This window comes from Martes martes, assembly GCF_963455335.1.
Source record: "Martes martes genome assembly, chromosome: 5".
In the NCBI taxonomy this organism is placed as follows: Eukaryota; Metazoa; Chordata; class Mammalia; order Carnivora; family Mustelidae; genus Martes; species Martes martes.
Window position 1 is genome coordinate 95656751 of NC_137892.1, and position 20534 is coordinate 95677284.

The 20534-nt window shown below is 40.3% G+C and overlaps 1 protein-coding gene across 1 annotated transcript in view; it reads right to left on the minus strand.

Moving 5' to 3' along the window:
- Positions 1-5695: 5695 nt before the first annotated feature.
- The window catches only part of RAD50 (RAD50 double strand break repair protein), a 97950-nt gene continuing 83111 nt past the window's right edge, over positions 5696-20534 (minus strand). The window contains exons 22-25 of the mRNA XM_080803383.1: positions 10745-10830; positions 10088-10230; positions 7407-7540; positions 5696-6037 (exon numbers count right to left, since the gene is read on the minus strand). Of these exons, the coding sequence (XP_080659509.1) occupies positions 5851-6037; positions 7407-7540; positions 10088-10230; positions 10745-10830 (550 nt within the window). The 3' untranslated portion in view covers positions 5696-5850. The remainder of the gene's footprint in view (positions 6038-7406; positions 7541-10087; positions 10231-10744; positions 10831-20534) is intronic.

Below are 20534 nucleotides of genomic sequence, written 5' to 3' on the forward strand. Positions count from 1 at the left end.
CTGTGTGAGGGAGAGAATTTGTTCCATCACATCCTCAGTGCTTCCACAGGCAATTGGCAGCTATGCCTTCGCCTTCACTGATTGCATGAGTAGTTTCAAGGTCAGAGCTTAGGGTCTTCTCAGGGCCTTCCTGAGTATGCACAAAAATGTGACACACACATGAACATCTAGATTCCCAGGAATATGTGGTAGCTTGTCAAAGCCACCACAGACGACAACTCTAATTTTTTCTTTCAGGTTCGTTGGTTACCTTGTTGTTGGCTCCAGTTAGTAATGTCTCAGGCAGCTGCAGTTTTAGCCAAGGACCACTGCTTGCCTACAGCAGTTAGGGCTGTTCGCAGAGTGAGCTTAAATCAGGTCAAATAAAGACCAGCCCCGAGGATGGAGATTTTCAGTGAGCTGCCAGACAGGTCAAATGGGGGCAGTTCTCTGCAGGTGAAGATTTTGGGGAGCTCTAGTCCATTCTGGTCTTTCCAGTCACTGCAGGTTTTCACAGGTTCTGTAGCTATGGGGCTTCTGGTTTTCAAAGCTACCACAGAGACAGGGAGTGGGGCAAAGCCACAGGCTTTTCTGAGATTGTTTTCCTGGAATAAACACTCCTTGGCTTATTACAAACCTTTAGTTAATTTCCAAAGTTTTGAAGAAGTTTACCAGCTTTTGCCATTGTTCTCTTTGCCTTTATGGAAGACTGATTTTTGTCAGTCTTGACTATTCCCTACCTACTCCTTCGTCCCCTTATTTCCTTCCTTTACTTCCCTAAAGGAAGTAGACACTCTGTATACTAAAGCTGTAAATTTACACTGACAATTTGGATTCAGTCCAATACTTCAGGGTTCTTTGTAGAGTCTTTTCCCTTTCCTGATACAGATGTAATTCTCTAACAGTGAGAAACTTGTTCCTTATTATCTACAATATACATGTGTGTTTGATTTTCATGTATAAAGTGGTTTCAGAATTACTAACCCACACCCCTGTGAGAAACACATCAAGCTGGTTTACTCTTACGAAGATGACTGACAGCTGTGTTGAGAACAGAGGGCCGGGGGCAGGACCCACCAGTCAGAGTAGTTAGGTATCTCCTCAGATTATTCAGGTTTGAGATGGTGGTGACTTGGGCCAGAACAGTGGCAGTTGAGAAGGTAAGACACGGTCAGATTTGGGATACATTCTGAAAGTTGAACCTAGACTATTAAACTGAGGCATTGGATTTGGGACATTAGATAAACAAAATCTGAAGGATGATACCAAGTTTTTGCCTGAGCAATTGAAAGGGTGGAGTTGCCGTTAACTGAAAGCCTATGGGAGGTGCAGGTTTTGGGGGAAAGATTGATTATGGTCATTTGAAGTTTCAGATGTCTGTTAGATATTCAAGTGCAACTAGATGTCCAGTAGGCAGCTGATTCTGAGTCAGGAGTTTAGACAAGATCTGGACTGGAGACACATCTGAGGAGTCAGCATCTAGGGGCCTGGGGAAAGTGCTGTCAGTGCCCTGCCTCTATCATAAGAACTTCCGGTGTATTCCTGCCCACTTTTGTCTGTTGCTGTTAACTGTATCTTTGTCAGAGGCGTTTCTTTCTTAGTATTTGTTTTTACTTTTTAACTGTGAAAGGCAGCTCTGTGGAAGGTGTACATGGCATATCAGTAGGCTGACCTGTCCCGGAATGGCTCTTGGGAGGTGGCATGTAATACCACAGCCCTCCTGCCCCTTATGTGGGAAAGCGCTGAGGCATGTATTTGCCACATTTCCCTGAGTGTTCCTGTGGGATTAGACTACAGTTGCCAACACTCTATGTTGGCTGTTTGCTCTTTACAAAATTCCCCTAGTCTCCTGTTTCCTTTCACTGGAATCATTTCAGGTTCCACTCTGAGGAGAACCCTAAGATAATTTTAAAGCTGAATGGATGAAATCTCCAAACAAGTGAGTGCAGAGAAGCCAAGAGGAGCAGACTGAGCACCAGAGGGCTGCCCCATCAGTAGGCCAGGGAAACTGCATGTGCAGGGAGAAGCGGCTTCTCTTTCAGCAGCGTTGGGGGTTGGCAGGAGTCTGAGAACAGAACCTGGGCAAGACAGTTGAGCATCTGTGCCAGACAGTGATAGAGTGATGGGCCAGAGTCTAAGCTGTAGGAGAGAAAAAGGTATGAGGGAGGCGAGGACCTGAAACCTTGTGGGACTCAAAGAATTACTAGGGTTGGAGTCCCCAAGAGTGAACTGTGAATGTATCAGGGGCTTTTTGGAGAGTGAGGTGCTTAACAGTGAGATTATGGAGAGCTGCAATTTTTGTTACTGAAAGGACTGGACTCTGGAGTAAGACTATGGAGTGTCTTTTCAGTGCAGGAAAGGAGCAGAGAGGCCAGGGTTATGTTATGTTATCATTTGAATGCTGAAATCACTGGGATTATGAAATTAGACCTGGGGAATGACTGCAAACAGGGGGCTAAATTTGTCAATGAATAAGGGGGTGAGCAGGCTGGGTACAAAAGAATAAACTAAAGACAGGTTTTTCTTGAACAGCCACCTGGTACTTATGTGCAGTCTATAGTCTTTTAATCCTCATTAACAATCCTCCAGTATTAACAATCCTCCAGCTGTTTTACCTACGTTAAAGATATGGAAACGGACGTAAAAGGGAATAAATGACTTGCCCAGGGTCCCAGAGCCAGGGAGTGGTGGTGCTCGGGTTTAGCGTATGCTTGCCTCCTATTCTTCATCTCCACACTGTGATGCCTACTCATCCCTCACGTGAAGCACAGGTGTTGAATGAAGAGTGATCTAGAAGCAGAAACGAACAGAAGGGTACCTACCCCACTTTCATGGCACAGGTACAAGGGGAATGGGAAGGGAGCCACTCTCAGAAGGGCTGTAAGGGAAGCTCCATCTGGGAATGGGAAATCTTTCAATTTGTAAATAACTATTTCATTGCCTGCATTTATCTTGTATTGCCCTTATTGTCATTCCATGTTGTAATGACTAGCACTTTCAGAAACCTGTTGATAGAAGATCTCATGTTTTTTATCTAATGGTAAATGCTTCCTCTTTTGCTATTAAGATGACTTTAATTTTATTTGATGACAAGTAATGTTAAGAAAATATTTTGGGGGTGCCTGGTTCTCAGTCAGTTAAACCTCAGACTCTTTGATTTCTGCTCAGGTGAGGGTTGTGAGAGCAAGCCTCCATCAGGCTCTGTGCTCATGGGAGTTTGCTTGAGATTCTCTCCTTCTCCCTCTGCCCCTCCCCTCATTTACTCTCTAATAAAATCTTAAGTCTTTGCAAAATTTTTAGTTTTGCTAAAGCTAGGAGATACTGAATTTTATAAAAAAAAATGCGGTGTCTATCAGAATTTTTTCCTCTTTGGCTTTATTATGGTGATGATTTATGAACAGATTTATCACATTTTGAAATATTCTTGAATTCCTCAGCTATTGGTTGTATATGTTTAATGTATGGCTGGAATTGAAGTGCTTCTAGTTAATTTACAAATTCTTGGATCTTTGCTCTGAGACTGGTACCTTTGTGGATATCATGCTAGTTTGGTAAATAGGGTAATTTTTGTTTTTCAAAGCAAATTAGGATGGCCGAAACTTGGACAGGAAGTAATGGTTGGAGTGGTGGCTGTGCTGCTTGGCCCTCTGATCCAAGGACTGGGTGAGAATCTGGACCAGGCTTTCTCAACCAGGGTTCTTCATGTGAATAATAGAACACAGAAAATGATTCAAGTAACTCTTTTTTAAGTTCTCTCACAGATAGTATGTAACTATATTTGCCCTTGAACAATGAACCCCAGGAGCTAGAGGTACCAAACCCTCAGTGAAGTAAAAAACCCATGTATAACTTTTGACTACCCCAAAATTTAACTTTTTTTTAAAAAAATATTTTATTTATTTGACAGAGATCACAAGCAGGCAGAAAGGCAGGCAGAGAGAGAGGGGGAAGCAGGCTCCCCACGGAGCAGAGAGCCCGATGCGGGGCTCGATCCCAGGGCCCTGGGACCATGACCCGAGCCGAAGGCAGAGGCCTCAACCCACTGAGCCACCCAGGCGCCCCCCAAAATTTAACTATTAATACTGTACTGCTGACTGAGGCCTGTTGATATCACCAGTTGATAAAACACATATTCTCTATATTATACGTATTACATACTGTATTGTTAGCATGAAGTTAAGCTAGAGAAAAAAAATACTAAGAAAATCATAATGAAAAGGAAATATTTACAATATTGTACTTCACTGGGGGGAAAAAACCCCAGTATATGTACAGTTCAAACCTATGTTGTGCAAGGATCAACTGAGATCACATTAGATGCACAGAAACTGATTATATAAAATGGATACAGTATGAGTTTCCTACTGCTGCTTTAACAAAGTAGCCCACACTAAGCAGCTTAAAACACCATAAACCAATTCTCTCACATGATTTGGGAGATCAGAACCCCCAAATCAGGGCTCTTCCTTTTGGGGGCTCTGAGGGGAGAGCATTCCTTTTTCAGACTCTCCTGGTTGCCTGTAGCGCATGGCACATAGCCCTTCCTCCTCCTTCCAAGTACAGCCCAGTGGCCTCAGTTAGTATGCCACTTTCTCTGGCAACACACATGCTCTGCCTGAATGAGGGCAGTCACCATTACATTTAGGGCCCACCAGGACAATCCAGACTCAAGCTCCTTACCTTTAATCAAATCTGCCAAGTCCCTTTTGCCACACGAGGGAACATTCACAAGCTCTAGGGATGAGGACTTCGCTAAGGGCCTCAGGGCTTGATTCTTTGCACACCCTGGTTGAGAAGGCCTGTCTATACCGCTTGCTCAGGAGAGTTACAGGTGGCACAAGACGTGCCACATGACTGAGATTCAGAAAGATAACGCTCCAAGGTCTAATTCAGCAGTGTGTAACTTGGTAGCATTCTGTGTGTCATGCTTGGGAAAAGCTTCCCACTGTCAGCTGGCAATTCCAGGAAAAAGGTGTGACTAGATTTTTGTTAGAAATGACATCTGTAATGAGAATGAGTCCTACTTTTCCAGGTCTGGTTGGACCCCGCTAGGAGGCGGCTAGGATCTGGTGAATCTTGTTTGCTCTCCACACTGTAATGCACACTGGATGAACAGTCAGCGTTGTTCATGAACCGGAGATGATACACAGGACAGATGTAGAGAGGAACAGACTTCTTCATGATGGCAGATCATGCCCCAAGCCAAGGGTGGCCTGATCTTGATCAGAGCTTTCCAAAGGTAGATGTGCACAGTGGAGAACTTCATCTGTCTAGACTGAGCCCCAAGTTTGGATGGCTCCCTGACAGGAGCATGTGGGGAGGGAAGACGGTACATACTGAGTTACATGATTATTTAAGGGTCCTTGAAACTCTAATGCCCCCATGTGACTACTTTGAATTTTACTTGGGGAAACTGACAGCCAGTGAGGGAGGTCGCTTCCTGGATTTATAAAACTAAGAGCAGACTGAAATACTAAAACCTCTTAATTTCTGGTCATCTTCAGATATGAATGCTCAGTTGTAATTCACATTATCCAGACAGTGAGAATCTACTTCTCGAAAGTCCACTGAAAAGTGGAAGCTGAGTGAATTAAGCTCAGGTACCAGGAAGCAGGCGAGCAGAGTCCAACTGTGTTGCTACTGACCCCTCCCCCCCACCAAGGTATATCAGGGGCTGCATGCAGGGGGCTGCAGTTCAGGAAATCAGTCCAAATTTCATTTGAAACAACTTTAATGATGGTAGAACTTCTCATTCAAAATCTTAGATGCAAAGCTCCTCTGAGAGGACAGATTTTCCTACTGACTCAGTTGATACCAGAAATAAGCAGTTGCCTGAGGACTTGTGTTTCTAAGGCAAAATCATGACTATTTTTAATGAACATAAGAACCCAGGGAGCTAACACTGCATTTCACAATCTCTGAGCACTGATCAATGTTCTTCTTAATCCTGTAGAATTTATCCACATATTCAGAACGGCCTAAGAGCTCCACAAAATCTTCATCGTGCGTGATGACCAGAAGCTGGAAGTTGCGCTGCTGCGAGCGACTCTTGATTATCCTGAAACAGTATATTTAGAACATTTTATTATTGGAGAGCACAAATAATCCTTTCCTTTAGGTAAAAAGCCACTGAGAACTTCGTCAGACACATGACACAATGTGATGACCAGGGCCTCTGCCAGTCCTATAGGAATTGGAGAGGGCTAGGCTGGACCTAGGGCTTCAAACCCTCCAGGAAGGAGTCCCATCTCCTCTCCAGACAGCACAGGTGCCTGAAGTGACTCTTCACCTAGGTCTGACATAGGCACTGATAAGAATATATGATGTTATTTCTTCCAGAACATAAAGTTCTTCCTACTAAAGCAGGTAGAAGTGTTTTACTTAATTTTCCTTAGTATCTGAGCTGTTCAGCCTTAGGAGTCTGGCTTATTCCTTTGTCTGGGGTTTTTGTGACCTGTTACTAATTCTCTCTGGGAGAAAAAGGAAAAAAAAAAAAAAAGACCAACTACAGGCAAGGGAAATTACATTTGCAAGCCCCACTGCCTTCTTAGGAGCTGGGTCTACTTAGAATTCTGCCACCACCAGTCACTAGATGCATCACTGGTATGACACACAAGAGGCCTGAGTGGGTGTACTGGGAACATTTTTGCTCATTATCTATATGCTGAGGTACCTAGCTATAAGACTGAAATCAGACTTTTTCTTTTAACTAATCATTTATTTCTCCCTTGCCTGAAGCTGGATGCACGTGGCTTCCTAAAGTAGTAGCCCTTATGCGCTGGCCACATTAAGACTACTGAGTGATGGCTGAGAAAGGGGTACCCTCCCTATCAGCTCTGCCAAAAAGAATGTATCTGGAGCCAGAGTACCCAAAACAGCTTCTTCAGCTGGGAGCAAGTGCCTTTCCTCTGCCAGCACAGTTTTTCAGCAATGGGTGCCTATCCCTGGAGTCTGTACCAAGGGCATGTGAATGTGGCAAAGGTGTGTACAATTTTACTTTCTAGTTTCTACTTAACCACTATTACACTTTTTGAGTAAGAGCTATCATTCTTCACAGGACTGGGGAGATGGGCCAAAATCCACCGTCAGCACATACAAATGTTTTAGCAGGGCATGGTAAGTTCTCTACGTGACACGTGGGCACTGCTGGGTGGGGGGGTGGTTTACAGAAAAACCAAACCAAACCAGGAAACCCTTCAGTTTCCCTATGAACACACTCGGGGAGATGCAGGATGTGTCTGGGACTGCTGTTCCCCACCTAGTTCTTTTTTTAAGCATCTGAAGAATTACTATCAAAGGTAAAGCTTAAGGTCTGCCACCAACCAGCTTCCCCAAGGAAGACACATCCAGACAGGGTTTTCACTATAGTTTTTAAAGTAGGACAGAGAGTTCTATCATAACCTGCCCCCAGGTTAGGAGATACTTACTCAACAAGAGCATGTGCAAGAGACTCAATATTTTCTCGGTCAAGATTTGTTGTTGGCTCATCCAAGGCAAGGATGCCACAGTTCAAGCAGAACGTTTCAGCCAAGGCCAGGCGAATGATGAGGGAGGCTAACACCTAGAATAAAGCATGAACGCTGAGCTGTAGTGCACAGACCTTTTCCTCATTCACTTTTAGGAAAGTAGGCAGACCTGGCCTAATATCTTGGTCAGGGAAAGGGAGCAATGTAATGGGCTCACTGGCCTTAGGTAAATCACTGCTCTTTTACCTGAGAGCGTATGGCACTGTGACCAGATGTTTAAACCCTTCCAGAAGGTGAGCCATCAGGTACTTAACTCAGCCTGTCATTGGCAGTGAAATAAAATGCTAAAACCAATGGTGATCTTACTACCCCAAATACACACAAATCTTGTCAGCTATAATGAAACTTGAAGGCCCAGGTTTGAATCTGAAATGCATCACCCTTTAACTAGTAATTTGAGTAACAGTTTAACAATGTTAAAAATTCAAGGCCTGGATATTTTATTTTCCTGATAATAAGGTTAGTTAGGAAACGTAGACACATGACATCTTCCAGAGTCCCCCCCCCCCCCCCCACGTCTTATCTCTGAGTTATCTTGATATCTCTATGTTCCATGGTGTAAAAGGGGCACCGGATACTGTGACCTTACCTACACTTAAATGTCTACATGCGTAAGTTTCAGCAAGCCAACAGAGAGAGAAAGAATATTCCTGGGTCAATGGATCAGAAGTACAGAAGTATGGTTTTATTTAAGCCATCCAAGGAACTGACACTTGGAGGCACTTCTTGGTTAATAGAAACCCAATACTTAAACCCTCATATGCAGCTGAAGCCATCTGAGGGCATAAGGGACACCGAACTAAGAGTGACAGAACAGTCTAGTAAGTATAAACCACTTGTGTGTGAGCTGTCAATACCCCATACCCTGAACCTGTGAGTGAAAGGAGCATAAGTGAGGGACAGAACAGTTTACAGCTTCTCTCTGTTGCCCAAGGCAGGCTGGGAGACTGCAGAAGTCAGGATCATAGCTGGGCCCTTTGGGGAAGACAATTCCTTCCTGTATTTGAACCCCACTGTGGCTGCCACCTCCACCACCATGTACTCAGAGTAGAGGCTAAATGAAGTTCCTGGCCCACCTCTACCAAACTATTAGTCTGTCTTCTTCCCCAACACCAAGGAAGCAATTACTGCTAATTTTTGTAATTTTAGAGTATCTTTGGGAAATCTACTTTGTTCAAATAATTTCCAAAGTATTCTTAATCCAAAGGGAAGGGTTTCAAACTGTTTTTTCTTATTCATAACTACTAAAAATCACCAAAGCAAGTAGGAATACTGATTATAGATCACAAATTTGTCATTTTTGCAAACTATGATTAAGATAATAATCTGCATGTGCCTTAAATTGGTATCTGCTGTCTGGGCTGACAACAAAATACATACACACAGGACTCTTAAAGCAAAAACTGAAAACTATGAAATACCTAAGATAATGTGAGCAGCCATTTTGAGAATTTTAAGATTTTGTTAAGAAAACTGGGGGTCCAGAAGTGTTATGAAATATAATCTGCTTCTAATCTCAAAGGAGGAAGCTCAAGAATCCAGACTGTCTTGGTTACAGACCTGCGCACAAAGGAACCCAGCCTTGTTCACAAGGATGCAGGTCCAATTTTCCTGACTCCTTAAAGCTTTAATCCTCTTTCTGATTTGCTCTGTGCTCTCTACCCAACATAGCCTATTTTGCCAGAGCCACATGTGGAGCCAAGTGCCTGGCCCAGCTGCTGAGGGTGTCATGAATTCTGGTCTAGCAAACGCTTCTTTTAACATTTTAAAGCAATCTCTACACCCAACATGGGGCTTAAACTCACAACCCCAAGATCAAAGGTGCATGGTCTACCAACTGAGCCAGCCAGATGTCCCTAGCAGACCTTTCTTTTAGAGGATCTACAGGCCCAAAGGCTAGGCTGAGGGAGGAGAGGGGTGGGGACTCAGTCCTGTGATGGGGCTGCTTTCTCAATCAGAGTTTTATAATGCCTCATCTGGCTCAACCTAGGATCTCATTTGGTGATACTACAGGTCATTGTTTCTAACATCTTTCCCCACCTTTGATGGGGACTCAGTCCTGTGATGGGGCTGCTTTCTCAATCAGAGTTTTATAATGCCTCATCTGGCTCAACCTAGGATCTCATTTGGTGATACTACAGGTCATTGTTTCTAACATCTTTCCCCACCTTTGATCACTCGAAATCAGGACGCACTCTTGCAATTATGGTTCCATTTCTTTTCCTTTCTTGGTGGCACATAAAATAGTGTTATGTCTTACAACTGATGATACAGTAACTTTGTTCCCATAAGGAGTATTATGAAACAAGGGTTGTTAGCTGCTTGTTCTACATAAGGCCTATCACATGAGAATGTTTCAGACCCTTCTAAAAGACCACCTAATGGTGCAGGAAATGCTGGTTAGGACTGGAAGAGTGGAACGGGATAGGTGAGTCTGATCAACCTTATATGGCAACAAAGAGTGCTTCAAGGAGCTTCTCACCATTCCCGGGCAGCCCTGGGTGCTTTCATGGCACCAACAGTACTCGCTCCCTGTCAATTCTCTGTGTATGGGTGGCTCCTGGGGCTCTCGAGATACCTGCCTTTTGTCCAGCACTGCATCGTCCTCGCATATCCAAGGCTGTGTCTCCTTTTAGCATTACCACGCGGTAGTTGTAATTCCGCCTTTTATCAGAGGCTGATACATTTTCATCGGCATCAGACCGAATTTCTATGTATTCAATATCTGACACAAAAAGAAGATGATTTCAGAGGAACCTACACTCTGCAGCCGTTTGTCATTTGCAAATATTAAGTAAGCCTTTGAAATAACGTGTGAGCTGACATTACCATTCAAACTGGCTGAGAAGGTTCAGGACACAAAAGCAACCCAGATGCCCCAACCCTCAGTCTCAGCTCTGCCTTTCTTAGTTCCCCTATTAAAAGTTTCCTCCTGCTGGTTTTCTTCTTATCGTCTTTCAGTTTATCCCTATCTATACTTCAACAGAATCTATTAGGTCATCAGTTAAATGTAATATGTATATAGCCAAATATGTAAGTCCTGTCAGGCTCTGGAATAGAAAACTTTGCATTTTTTTTTCTTGCTACATGATGTTGTCAAGATAAGAATTCTTAGAAAATCTCAAAGAGATATTCAGAAAGGGTCCAGGCGATAATGCTGGCATGATGAGAGAGCCTATGTGGCAAGAGCTAGGGACAGGGCTTTGGAAAAACCATTCATGACAAACCATGTCAATTACCTTGTCCACGATAGGTATTTCGCCAAAGGTCACGAATAATTTTGTTGATTTCTTCCATTTTCATACTGTGAAATTTCATGATTGCTCTGGAAAAAGAAGTCATTGGTACTTAAAATAATGTAATGGTAACATTAATTATATGTAATAGTATATTTAAAAAATATATGACATATAATGCATATCATAAAAGTAACATCTTAAAAATCTCATGAAATTATGGGTACTTCTAATGGTAAAAGCAGAATACAGTAAGAGCTAGAAACAATAACCGGAACAACAACACTGCTACATGGCTACTAATGAATACAGCCAGGCATGCAACCAGGGCCCCTGAGTCCTGGCCCTGCTCCATGGTCACTCTGTGACAGGACAAATACCCTCTCTTGAAGAAGCATTTAAATACTGTAAAAATCTCAAAATGTGTGGACAACTTTTCTTAGGCTCGCTGGAAAGACTGTAGCTACTGAGGCCTACTGGCTACAGGAGGACAGCAGTGAGTAAAAAAAGCCGGGAGGTGTACGAGGTTCCCTAGTCTATGGGGACGTACATGCAACTCTGAACTGTGGTCTTTTCACTTCTGTTACTAGTAAGGTTTACCAAAAGTCAGCCTCTTCAGGGGCTTTAATTCCTCAGATGCGTGAGCTTTTCTCCAACCAGAAGGTATGGTTGAAAGAGCAATTTCTAGGCTTAAGCTGAGATGAACCTCAAAACTTCTATTTTCCCTTCCTAGTTGAAGACTAAGAAATCCTAACTCCAAATATATGCATTCATTTCCACTTGGCCTGTCAGCCTCCCCACCCTCACTTTGCAACACACTTCAGAAACTAGTACTTTCTAAACACTACAAAGAAGGAAAGCAACGTTTATAAAAACAAAAGCAGCCTGTTAAAAACTAACTTCATTATTCCTATAGTCACCTTTCATCAAAAAGCCCTTAGGTTCTTTGGAAATGGGTTTATGAACTAATAAATGTTGCATCAGTGACAAAAAGGCAAACATCACTGCTATGACCATACAGAGGATGTGAGGTGGCCCTACTTCCATTTGCAAGTCTCTTATCTGATATATACAAAAAAAGAAACTGAACGTAATGCTACCGGCTCTGCAGAATCATTTCATGATCTTTTGGTTCACCAGTAAGAGAGAAAGAAATGACTCAACATAAATACATTTTAAATATCAGATGAGGGATTTTGAAGTAATAAGACTGGAAAAAACCGTATTGTGCTCACTGGTGAGAATGCTGCAAGCCTCCATTTTCTAATTCATACATCTAGTTTATCCCAGCCTGACATTTTACACTCCTGTCAAAAGGACTGATACCAGACTTCTAAGTATTTGCCAAATAAACAACAAAACCCCTAGAGAATGTTCTTGGGATCAGTCACGTAATCCACAGCTCTTCACACATTACAATCCTGATTTTTCAAATAATTTCTTAAAAAGGTCATCTTTCCATTCAACTTAAAGATCTTTCATTAACTAACCTAAATAATCATACCCAAGGAGGAGAACAAACTCCACATGTCCAAGGTGCGCACACACAGCCCCTGCTGTGGGTTCCTTGTACAACAGAGGTGGTGCTTCCTCACCTGTGTAAGAGAGCATTGCATGTAGCAGCTCTAGTCCTGAGGGAGATCCGGACTCCCAAAGGAGTGTGTCACACTGAGCTGATGCCTACTGCTGTTGGCCTGATTCCTACTGCTGTTGGCCAGACCATAAGCTAATCTTTGTATCATCTCTCTCCAGTATGGAGTTTACCACCCAACTTGCAACAGCAGGGGATAATGAAGATAACCACATGACATCTACTTGAGGGATAACAGTAACATCAGTTGTTACTACTAAGCCATTTAAATCTGTGAAGCATAATTACAGTAAGCAATTACATCATTTAATCCTTACAATACTGGGAGTTAGCTTTAGTTATCCCCATTTTACCATTAAGAAAATTGGTACTTTACGAATTTTCTGGAAAGGAAATTGATCCCCTTATAATAGCATCAAAACCAATAAAATACTTAGGTACAAATCTAAACAAGGAGGTCAAAGATCTCTACTCTGAAAACTAAGAGACACTGATGAAAGAAATTCAAAGACACATATAAATGAGAAAGATCTCATGTTCATCGATTGGAAGAATATTGTTAAAATACCAAAAGCCAGCTACAGATTCAGCCCAATTCCTATTAAAAGCCCACTGGCATTTTTTACAGAAATAGAGAAAACACTCCTAAAATTTATATGGAACCACAAAATACCCCGAAGAGCCAAAGAAATCCTGAGAAGAACAAAAAGCAGGAGGCATCACACTTTGATTTCAAGCTATAGTCTTGAAAACATTATGACACTGGCATAAAAATAGACAAATAGCTCAGGAGCAAAGAATCTAGAGACCAGAAACAAACCCAAATATAAAGAGTCCAACTAAAATGTGCCAAGGGTGCCAATACTCAATACTCTAATATATGATGGTGGGATAAGTGGAAATTCACATGTAGAAGCACAAAACTGGACCCCTAAATTATAGCACTCACAAAAATTAACTTGAAATGGATTAAAGGCCTAAATTTAAAACTTAAACCATGAAACTCCTAGAAGAAAACATGGGGAGTAAGTTCTTTGACATGATTTTTTGGAAATCATACCTGAAGCAAAAGTAAACAAAAAACAGGGGCACCTGGGGGGCTCAGCTGACTTTCTGACTCTATAGATTTTTGCTCAGGTCATGATCTCAGGGTCACAGAATCGAGTCTCACACTGGCACTCAGCAGGGAGTCTGTTATTCTCTCTCTTGCTCTTTCCCTGATCTGCTCTCATTCTCTCTCAAATAATTGTTTATTTAAAAAAAATGAACAAGTGGGACTACATCAAACTGAAAAGCTTCTGCATGGCAAAAAGAAATCATAAATAAAACGAAAGGTCAGTTTAGAGAATGGGCAAAAATATTCACAAACCATGTATCTGATAGAGGGGGTTAATATCTAAAATATACAAAGAACTCAGGGGCCCCTGGGTGGCTCAGTTGTGTCCCAGGGTCCTGGGGTGGAGCCCCAAGTCAGGCTCCTTGTTCAGCAGGTAGTCTGCTTTTCCTTTTCCCTCTGTTCCTACCCCCTGCTCGTGTCCGCTTGCTTTCACTCTCTCTCAAATAAATAAAATCTTAAAAAAAAAGTATATATATACACACACAAAGAACTCCTATAATTTAATGGCAAAAAAAGTTGACTCTTGAGTAACATGGAGGTTAACGGTACCAAGTACCACACAGTCAAAATTCATGTGTAACTCTGGCCTAAAACCTATTAATAGCCTATTGTTGACTGCAAGAAGCCTTACCCATAACAAACAGTTGATTAACATGTATTTTATATGTTATACATATTACATACTAGAGTCTTACAATAAAGTAAGCTAGAGCAAAGAGAATGTTAGGAAAATTCCAAGAGAAAATACATTTATGGAACTGTACCTTATTTACTGAAAAACATACAAAATTTAAGTGGACCCACACAGTTCAAACCCATGTTATTCAAGGGTAACCTATAACCCAATTAAAAAATGGGCACAGGACCTGAACTGACATTTTTCCTAAGAAGAAACATAGATGGCCAATAAAGTACAAAAAATACTTTTTATGATTTTACATCATAGAAAGATGTGTCACTAGTTGTTAGGGAAATACCTATTAAAACCACAATGAGATAACACTTCATACCTGTTAGAATAGCCATCATCAAAAAGACAAGAGATAATAAGAGGTGGCATGGATATGGAGAAAAGGGAACCCTTGTGCACTGTTGGTGGGACTGTGAACAAGCACAGCCACTATGAAAAGCATTATGGAGGTTCCTAAAAAAAATTAAAAATAGAACTACCATTTGACCTAGCAATTTCCACTTCTGGGAATATATTCAAAGGTGATGAAAACACTATGTCAAAGAGATATATGCTCCCATATTCACAGCTGCATTATTTACAACAGCCATTACATGGAAACAACCCAAGTGTCCATGGGTGAAAAAAGATGTGTATATATTCAATGGATAATTATTATTCAGCCATTAAAAAAATGAGGAAATCTTACTACCTGGGACAATACGGAAGGACCGGAAGGCATTACCTAAGTGAAATAAGTCAGAGAAAGACAACATTGTATGATCTCACTTCTACGTGGAATCTAAACAAAACAAAACACCAACCTCACAGAAAAAAGGGATTAGATCTGTGGTCACCAGAAGTGGAGGATGGGAGGAGGGAGAATTGGAGGAAGGTAGTCAAAAGGTACAAATTTCCAGTTAGAAGTAAGCACTAGGGATGTAACGTACATCGTAATGACTACGGCTAACACTGCCACATGATCTACAGGAAAGTTGTTAAGGGAATACATCCTTACAATTGTCATCACAAGGAGAATTTTTTTTTCCTTTTCTTTTTAATGTATCTATACGAGAAAATGCATGTTAGCTGAACCCACTGTGCTCATCATTTTGCAGTATACGTAAAACAAACCATCATCCTGTACATCTTCAGACAGTGAGGTATGTCAATTATTTCTTAGTAACAGTGAAAAAAACCCTGAGGTCTCATGAAATTAACAACTTGGTCACAACTAGAGAGAAGTGCTCAGAATGTTAACAGCCCTTGAATATCGTAATTAAAATTAAAAAGCAGTCAAAATGTCATCTTCAAAGACACCAGGCTCAGTTAGTTTTATGAATCAATGTTAGCTTTAAAGTATATAAAGTATTACACAGCAAGAAGAAATAGAAGAAAAAAAAGGAAAAAAAAAGTACAGGCCCAATTATTTTGCTTATGAATATAGATACAAATATTCTAAATAAAATCAAATTTAGTGGTAAGGCATTAAAAAGACCAAGTAATATCATGGTATCCAGTGGTATCATGACCAAGTAGCATTTAATCCAAGGAAGCAAGACTAGTACAACAGGAAAAATAATTTAAGATAACTCACTGCATTAACAGACTAAAGAAAAAAAAAACCGCTTATCTCAGCAATTGTCAATTTGATATAAACACTGAGTTTTGATAAAATATTCAGAAAGTGAAAAACAGGAATTTTAAAAAACTTGACAAAATGACTTATCAAATATCCATAGCAAGCATCAAATTTAATGTTAAAATAGAAAGGAGTGGGGCGCCTGAGTGGCTCAGTGGGTTAAAGCCTCTGTCTTTAGCTCAGGTCATGGTCTCAGGGTCCTGGGATGGAGGCCCCACATAGCGCTCGAGCCCCCACATCGCGCTCGTGCTATCTGCTCAGCAGGGAGCCTGCTTCCTCCTCTCTCTCTGCCTGCCTCTCTGCCTACTTATGATCTCTGTCAAATAAATAAATAAAATCTTAAAAAAAAAAAAAGGAGTACTTCTAAAGAACAAGAGAAAGATGCCTCTTCTTATGTCTACTCTACAATAATATCCTAGAGATCCCTAACAATTCAGTAAGACAAGAAAAATGAAGAATGAGGGGAAAACAACCTGTCACTGTTTCTGCAGATAATATAGTTGTACCTTAGAAAATCTAAGGAATCAACTGAAAAACTATTAAGACTAATAAAGTGGTCAGAAATAAACATAAAAAAATTGGTATTATTATGTAGTGAACAAAATCCAATAGGAAACCTAATAGAAAAGAGGATCCTGTTCACAGTGGCAATAAAAAATTATGAAAACCTAGGAAGAAATCTAACAAAATGGTACAGGATCTAGAGGGAAAAGCTATAAAATCTTACAAAAGAACAACTTTTACAACAGAACAAAAAAAACTAAGTAGGAGAAACTTACATTTGAGTGCAAAATGGGAGATTTAATATAGCAAAGAAGTCCATTCTCCCCAAGTAATCCATTAAGTTAAATGCAGTCCATATAGAACTCCCAAAGAGATTTAAAAAAAAAATTAATGACATCCACAAGGTGACTTTAAAGTTAGTATCTAAGACATAGGTAAAAGAATAAATCAAAGTATTGGTACCGGAATCAAGATGAAATAAACTCCCCCTCTCCCCCAAAAAAGAGGACTTTCAGTCGTTAACTGATACTGTCCATCAGTGGGAAAAGTTTCAATAGTGTTGTAAAGAGGGAAAAATTACATCTCTATCTTTATTCTTACTTTGTTTAACTTCATATTTTTTAAAAGACTCATTTGTATTAGCCAGAGAGTTAAAGAACATGCGCTCATGTGAGAGAGCACGAGCACATGTGCGCACACACACACATAAAAACACAAAAACAGGGGGAGGGGCAGAGGGAGAGGAATTCAAGTAGGTTTCAGGCTGAGCATGGAGCCCAACAGGGTGCTTGATCTCATGACCCTGAGATTATGACCTGAGCTGAAATCAAGAGTCAGATGCTCAACCCAATGAGCTACCCACGTACCCCATCCATCATCTTTATTATAAACCTCAAAATCCAAATGAATTAAAGGATTAAAAGTCAAATAAAACTTGAGAATAAATTAATTATAAATAAATAAATAAAAAATAAAGCTATCAGTTTTATAATCTTAGGAATGGAAAGCCTTTCTAAGGGAGAAGCCATAAATACGACTTAAAGATTTGCCTACCAAAAAATTAAAAGTCCCGAAAAATACCACAAAGTTAAAGGTCAAATGACAAACTAGGAATAACTACTTGCAAGGTATCAGAAAAGGATTACCATAGAAAATCTATTAAAAAAAAAAAAAGTGGTACAACTCACTATGAAAAAGATAACCTAACAGAAAAACTGGTAAAGAGATATGAACAATAATTCTCAGAGGAGAAATACAAATAGCCAACATATAAAATGATATTTAACCTCACTAGTAAACAAGGAAATATAATTCAAGTGAGAACATTTTCTGTGCAATGGACTGGCAAAAATTTTAAAAAGGTTGATAATATGAAATGCAGTCATGGAGAAATGGGTATTCTCACACACTACTGGTAGAAACACAAATTTTTGTCTTAGGAAGCCATTTTGGCACTAACAAGTTAAAAATGCTCATACCCTCTGTCCTAGTAACTCTGTTTCTAAGAAGCTATCTATTGGTCTATCTGCCCAAGCATGCAAAGACTTTCGTTGTAGCATTATCTATAGCATCAAACATTTAAAAACTTTCTAGTATGTCCATTGGTGGTTAAATCAAGCAGGTTACATCCATTTCACAGAATATTACGCAGCCATTAAAAATAACAACAAACTTACATACATAAAAAGATTTTCATCACATGTTCAGGGACAAAACAAAATACCTACAGTGTGATACTATTCACATAAAACAAAGACCTGTTTGTGTGTACATAACATCCAAAAAGCACTGTGAGGGAAATGACAATGTCATCACCCTAATATTAAGTGTTCAATAAATTCTAGTCATTCTCATGGAAACGAACCCAAGTCTAATATGAACTGTGTTCTATAATTTACACAGTAATGGACAACAGGAAAGCATAAATGAAATACAAGGCTAAGTGGTACAAGTGGTACAAATATCATGAAGGAAGGAAAAATGACATCATTTGGAAAGGGCTTCATCAAGGTAACATTCCATAGGGGGAGAAGGATCACAGGAAAATATGAGGTGTCTTAAGAGAACAAAATGGTTCAGTTTGGTTACAACACACTGAATAGTGAGAGGCAAAATGAGAAAGACCAGATGTGGAGAGTGTTTCTTAATATCAGAAGTGAATAGGGACTACCACCTTTAGGAAAATAAACCTGGTACAAGTATACTGGGTGGGAAGGGACCTTGTGTGCAGAACCCTGGGTGAGCTGACACAGGTCCAAAAATTAACTTCACAACACACCTTGTAGCCCTTGGATTTTATAGATAATGAATATTTAAGAATGACCTTGAAAATCCATGACGTGTAATAACTATCCTTCTGCTCAAAGATGAAATACGGATGATGATCTTACGGACTGGAAACTGTTGCGTCTCAGTGGTCATCTGAGTAGTTGCATCAGCCCCACCATGTCCCTGGAGTGTGTATGTCACTCAGTTACATTTATTCTCACTCTTGTGAAAAGTGACTCCCAGAAGAAAGTGAAAATGTCCAAGATCTAAGACAGCAGTGGTTTATAAAATTATTTAGTCTTATATTTAAATACTCTTTTGCATGTAGAAAGAGTTCCTTAAAAATTTCAATAATAATCAGTTGCATTTTAAGAGGACAAAATGATGGCTTTAGTGGTATTTGTATTTTGATGTTCTATCAAAGTCCTAAAATGTGATCCTCACACAACAAGGACTTAACACATTATTTAAACCCATAGAATGTAAAATACCAAGAGTGAACAAAATGTAAACTACAGATCTGGGGTGATCTGCTGAGGGATGGTTATAGGGAGTGGGGTGGGGGAAGGCTATGGTTGTGGCTCTAGAGATGGGTAGGGAGGGAGAGGGGACGGGGATATGGCAAATCTCTGTACCTTCTGCTCAGTTTTGCTATGGACCTAAAACTGCTCTAAAATAGTGTATTTAAAAAGAGAGAGAGAAAGAGATCTATGCAAGCAGAGCACATGGGCTGTTTCCATCCATGTCTCTCATCCTTTACACACCAGGCTGACTGTACTGTCCTTCAACACCTCTTTGCACCATGGCTTCTGCCCCAACAATGAGATAATTTTCCATTTTGTTCTAAGTTGTCCAACTGCCTCCTATACTTGCCCCCTACTCTTGGACCTTTAATAAAAAGCTTCTGCAAGCCTCTGACTTACTGTCTTCCTAAGTATACATGGGTTCCAGCTTGATGTCACAAATGAAGCTTGTAAGGCCCCCCAGGACAGTAGTTCAGGGTTTTTGCTGCTTCTCTGAGTCCTGTTTTTAAATGATTCTGGGACTCAGCCATTAGCAGAGAACTGAACACCTGAAAGGGATTCATTCCAGAGCAGGTACCTAAGGGGTTAGAAAAATATCACCTAAATAGACCAAAACCTTGCTGTCAGGAAAATGCCTTTCCTGCCTTCATTATTTAAACCATAACCAGGACTCATATACTGAGATAGAAAACCACCATTCTGCAAAATTTGAAGTGATGCTCAAAATCCAAGGAACACATAAAATAGCAAGTGTAAGTGGGTTTCCCCCCTACTCTCAGCTATTTCACTGAATAAAACATTAAGTCAAAGGGCCAAATACATGAGTCTTATTAATAAAAAAAATTAGTTCAGAATTACGGTAGAAACTACTAAGTTAGTGAAAATTTACCAAGTTGGAAAAAAGCATTAAGAAAGATTATACTTGCAAAAGACATTTCCCAACATTATCCTCATCCTTGTATTTAAAAGTGTGCCAAATTTTCAGATATATAAATTGCTAAAACAAACAAACAAACAAAAAACTGGCTATGACCACAGCTATTTGTGATCACAATGGATACTCTTCCCTACTGTTCTAGTACTTACTGCTATGACAACTTTCTGTCTCCCTATATTTAGGTCAACGGAAGCACTCTTCTACAAGGGAATGATGAGTGTCACGTTCTACTGAGTATCATGTTCCAAACTAACAGGGACTTTCACTATTTAGCAAAACTCAAAATCTGTCATTTACCAAACTGAAGTCATACATTTAAAAGAAAAATGACTTCTTTTTCTAGACGCAACCCTTAAAGACTATTAAACTCATTTCCCAAAATGCTTAAAACTATTGACCACACTCTTAAATATCAGCTTTTAAAATTCAGGCAGCGGTTAAACTACTGTTCAAAGACAAACATTTGGTTAAAGAACTCTGCAGTGTGAGAAATGAGAAACCAGCTATCTTTTGGTTTCGCTTGATGCTAGTGAGGCTGCT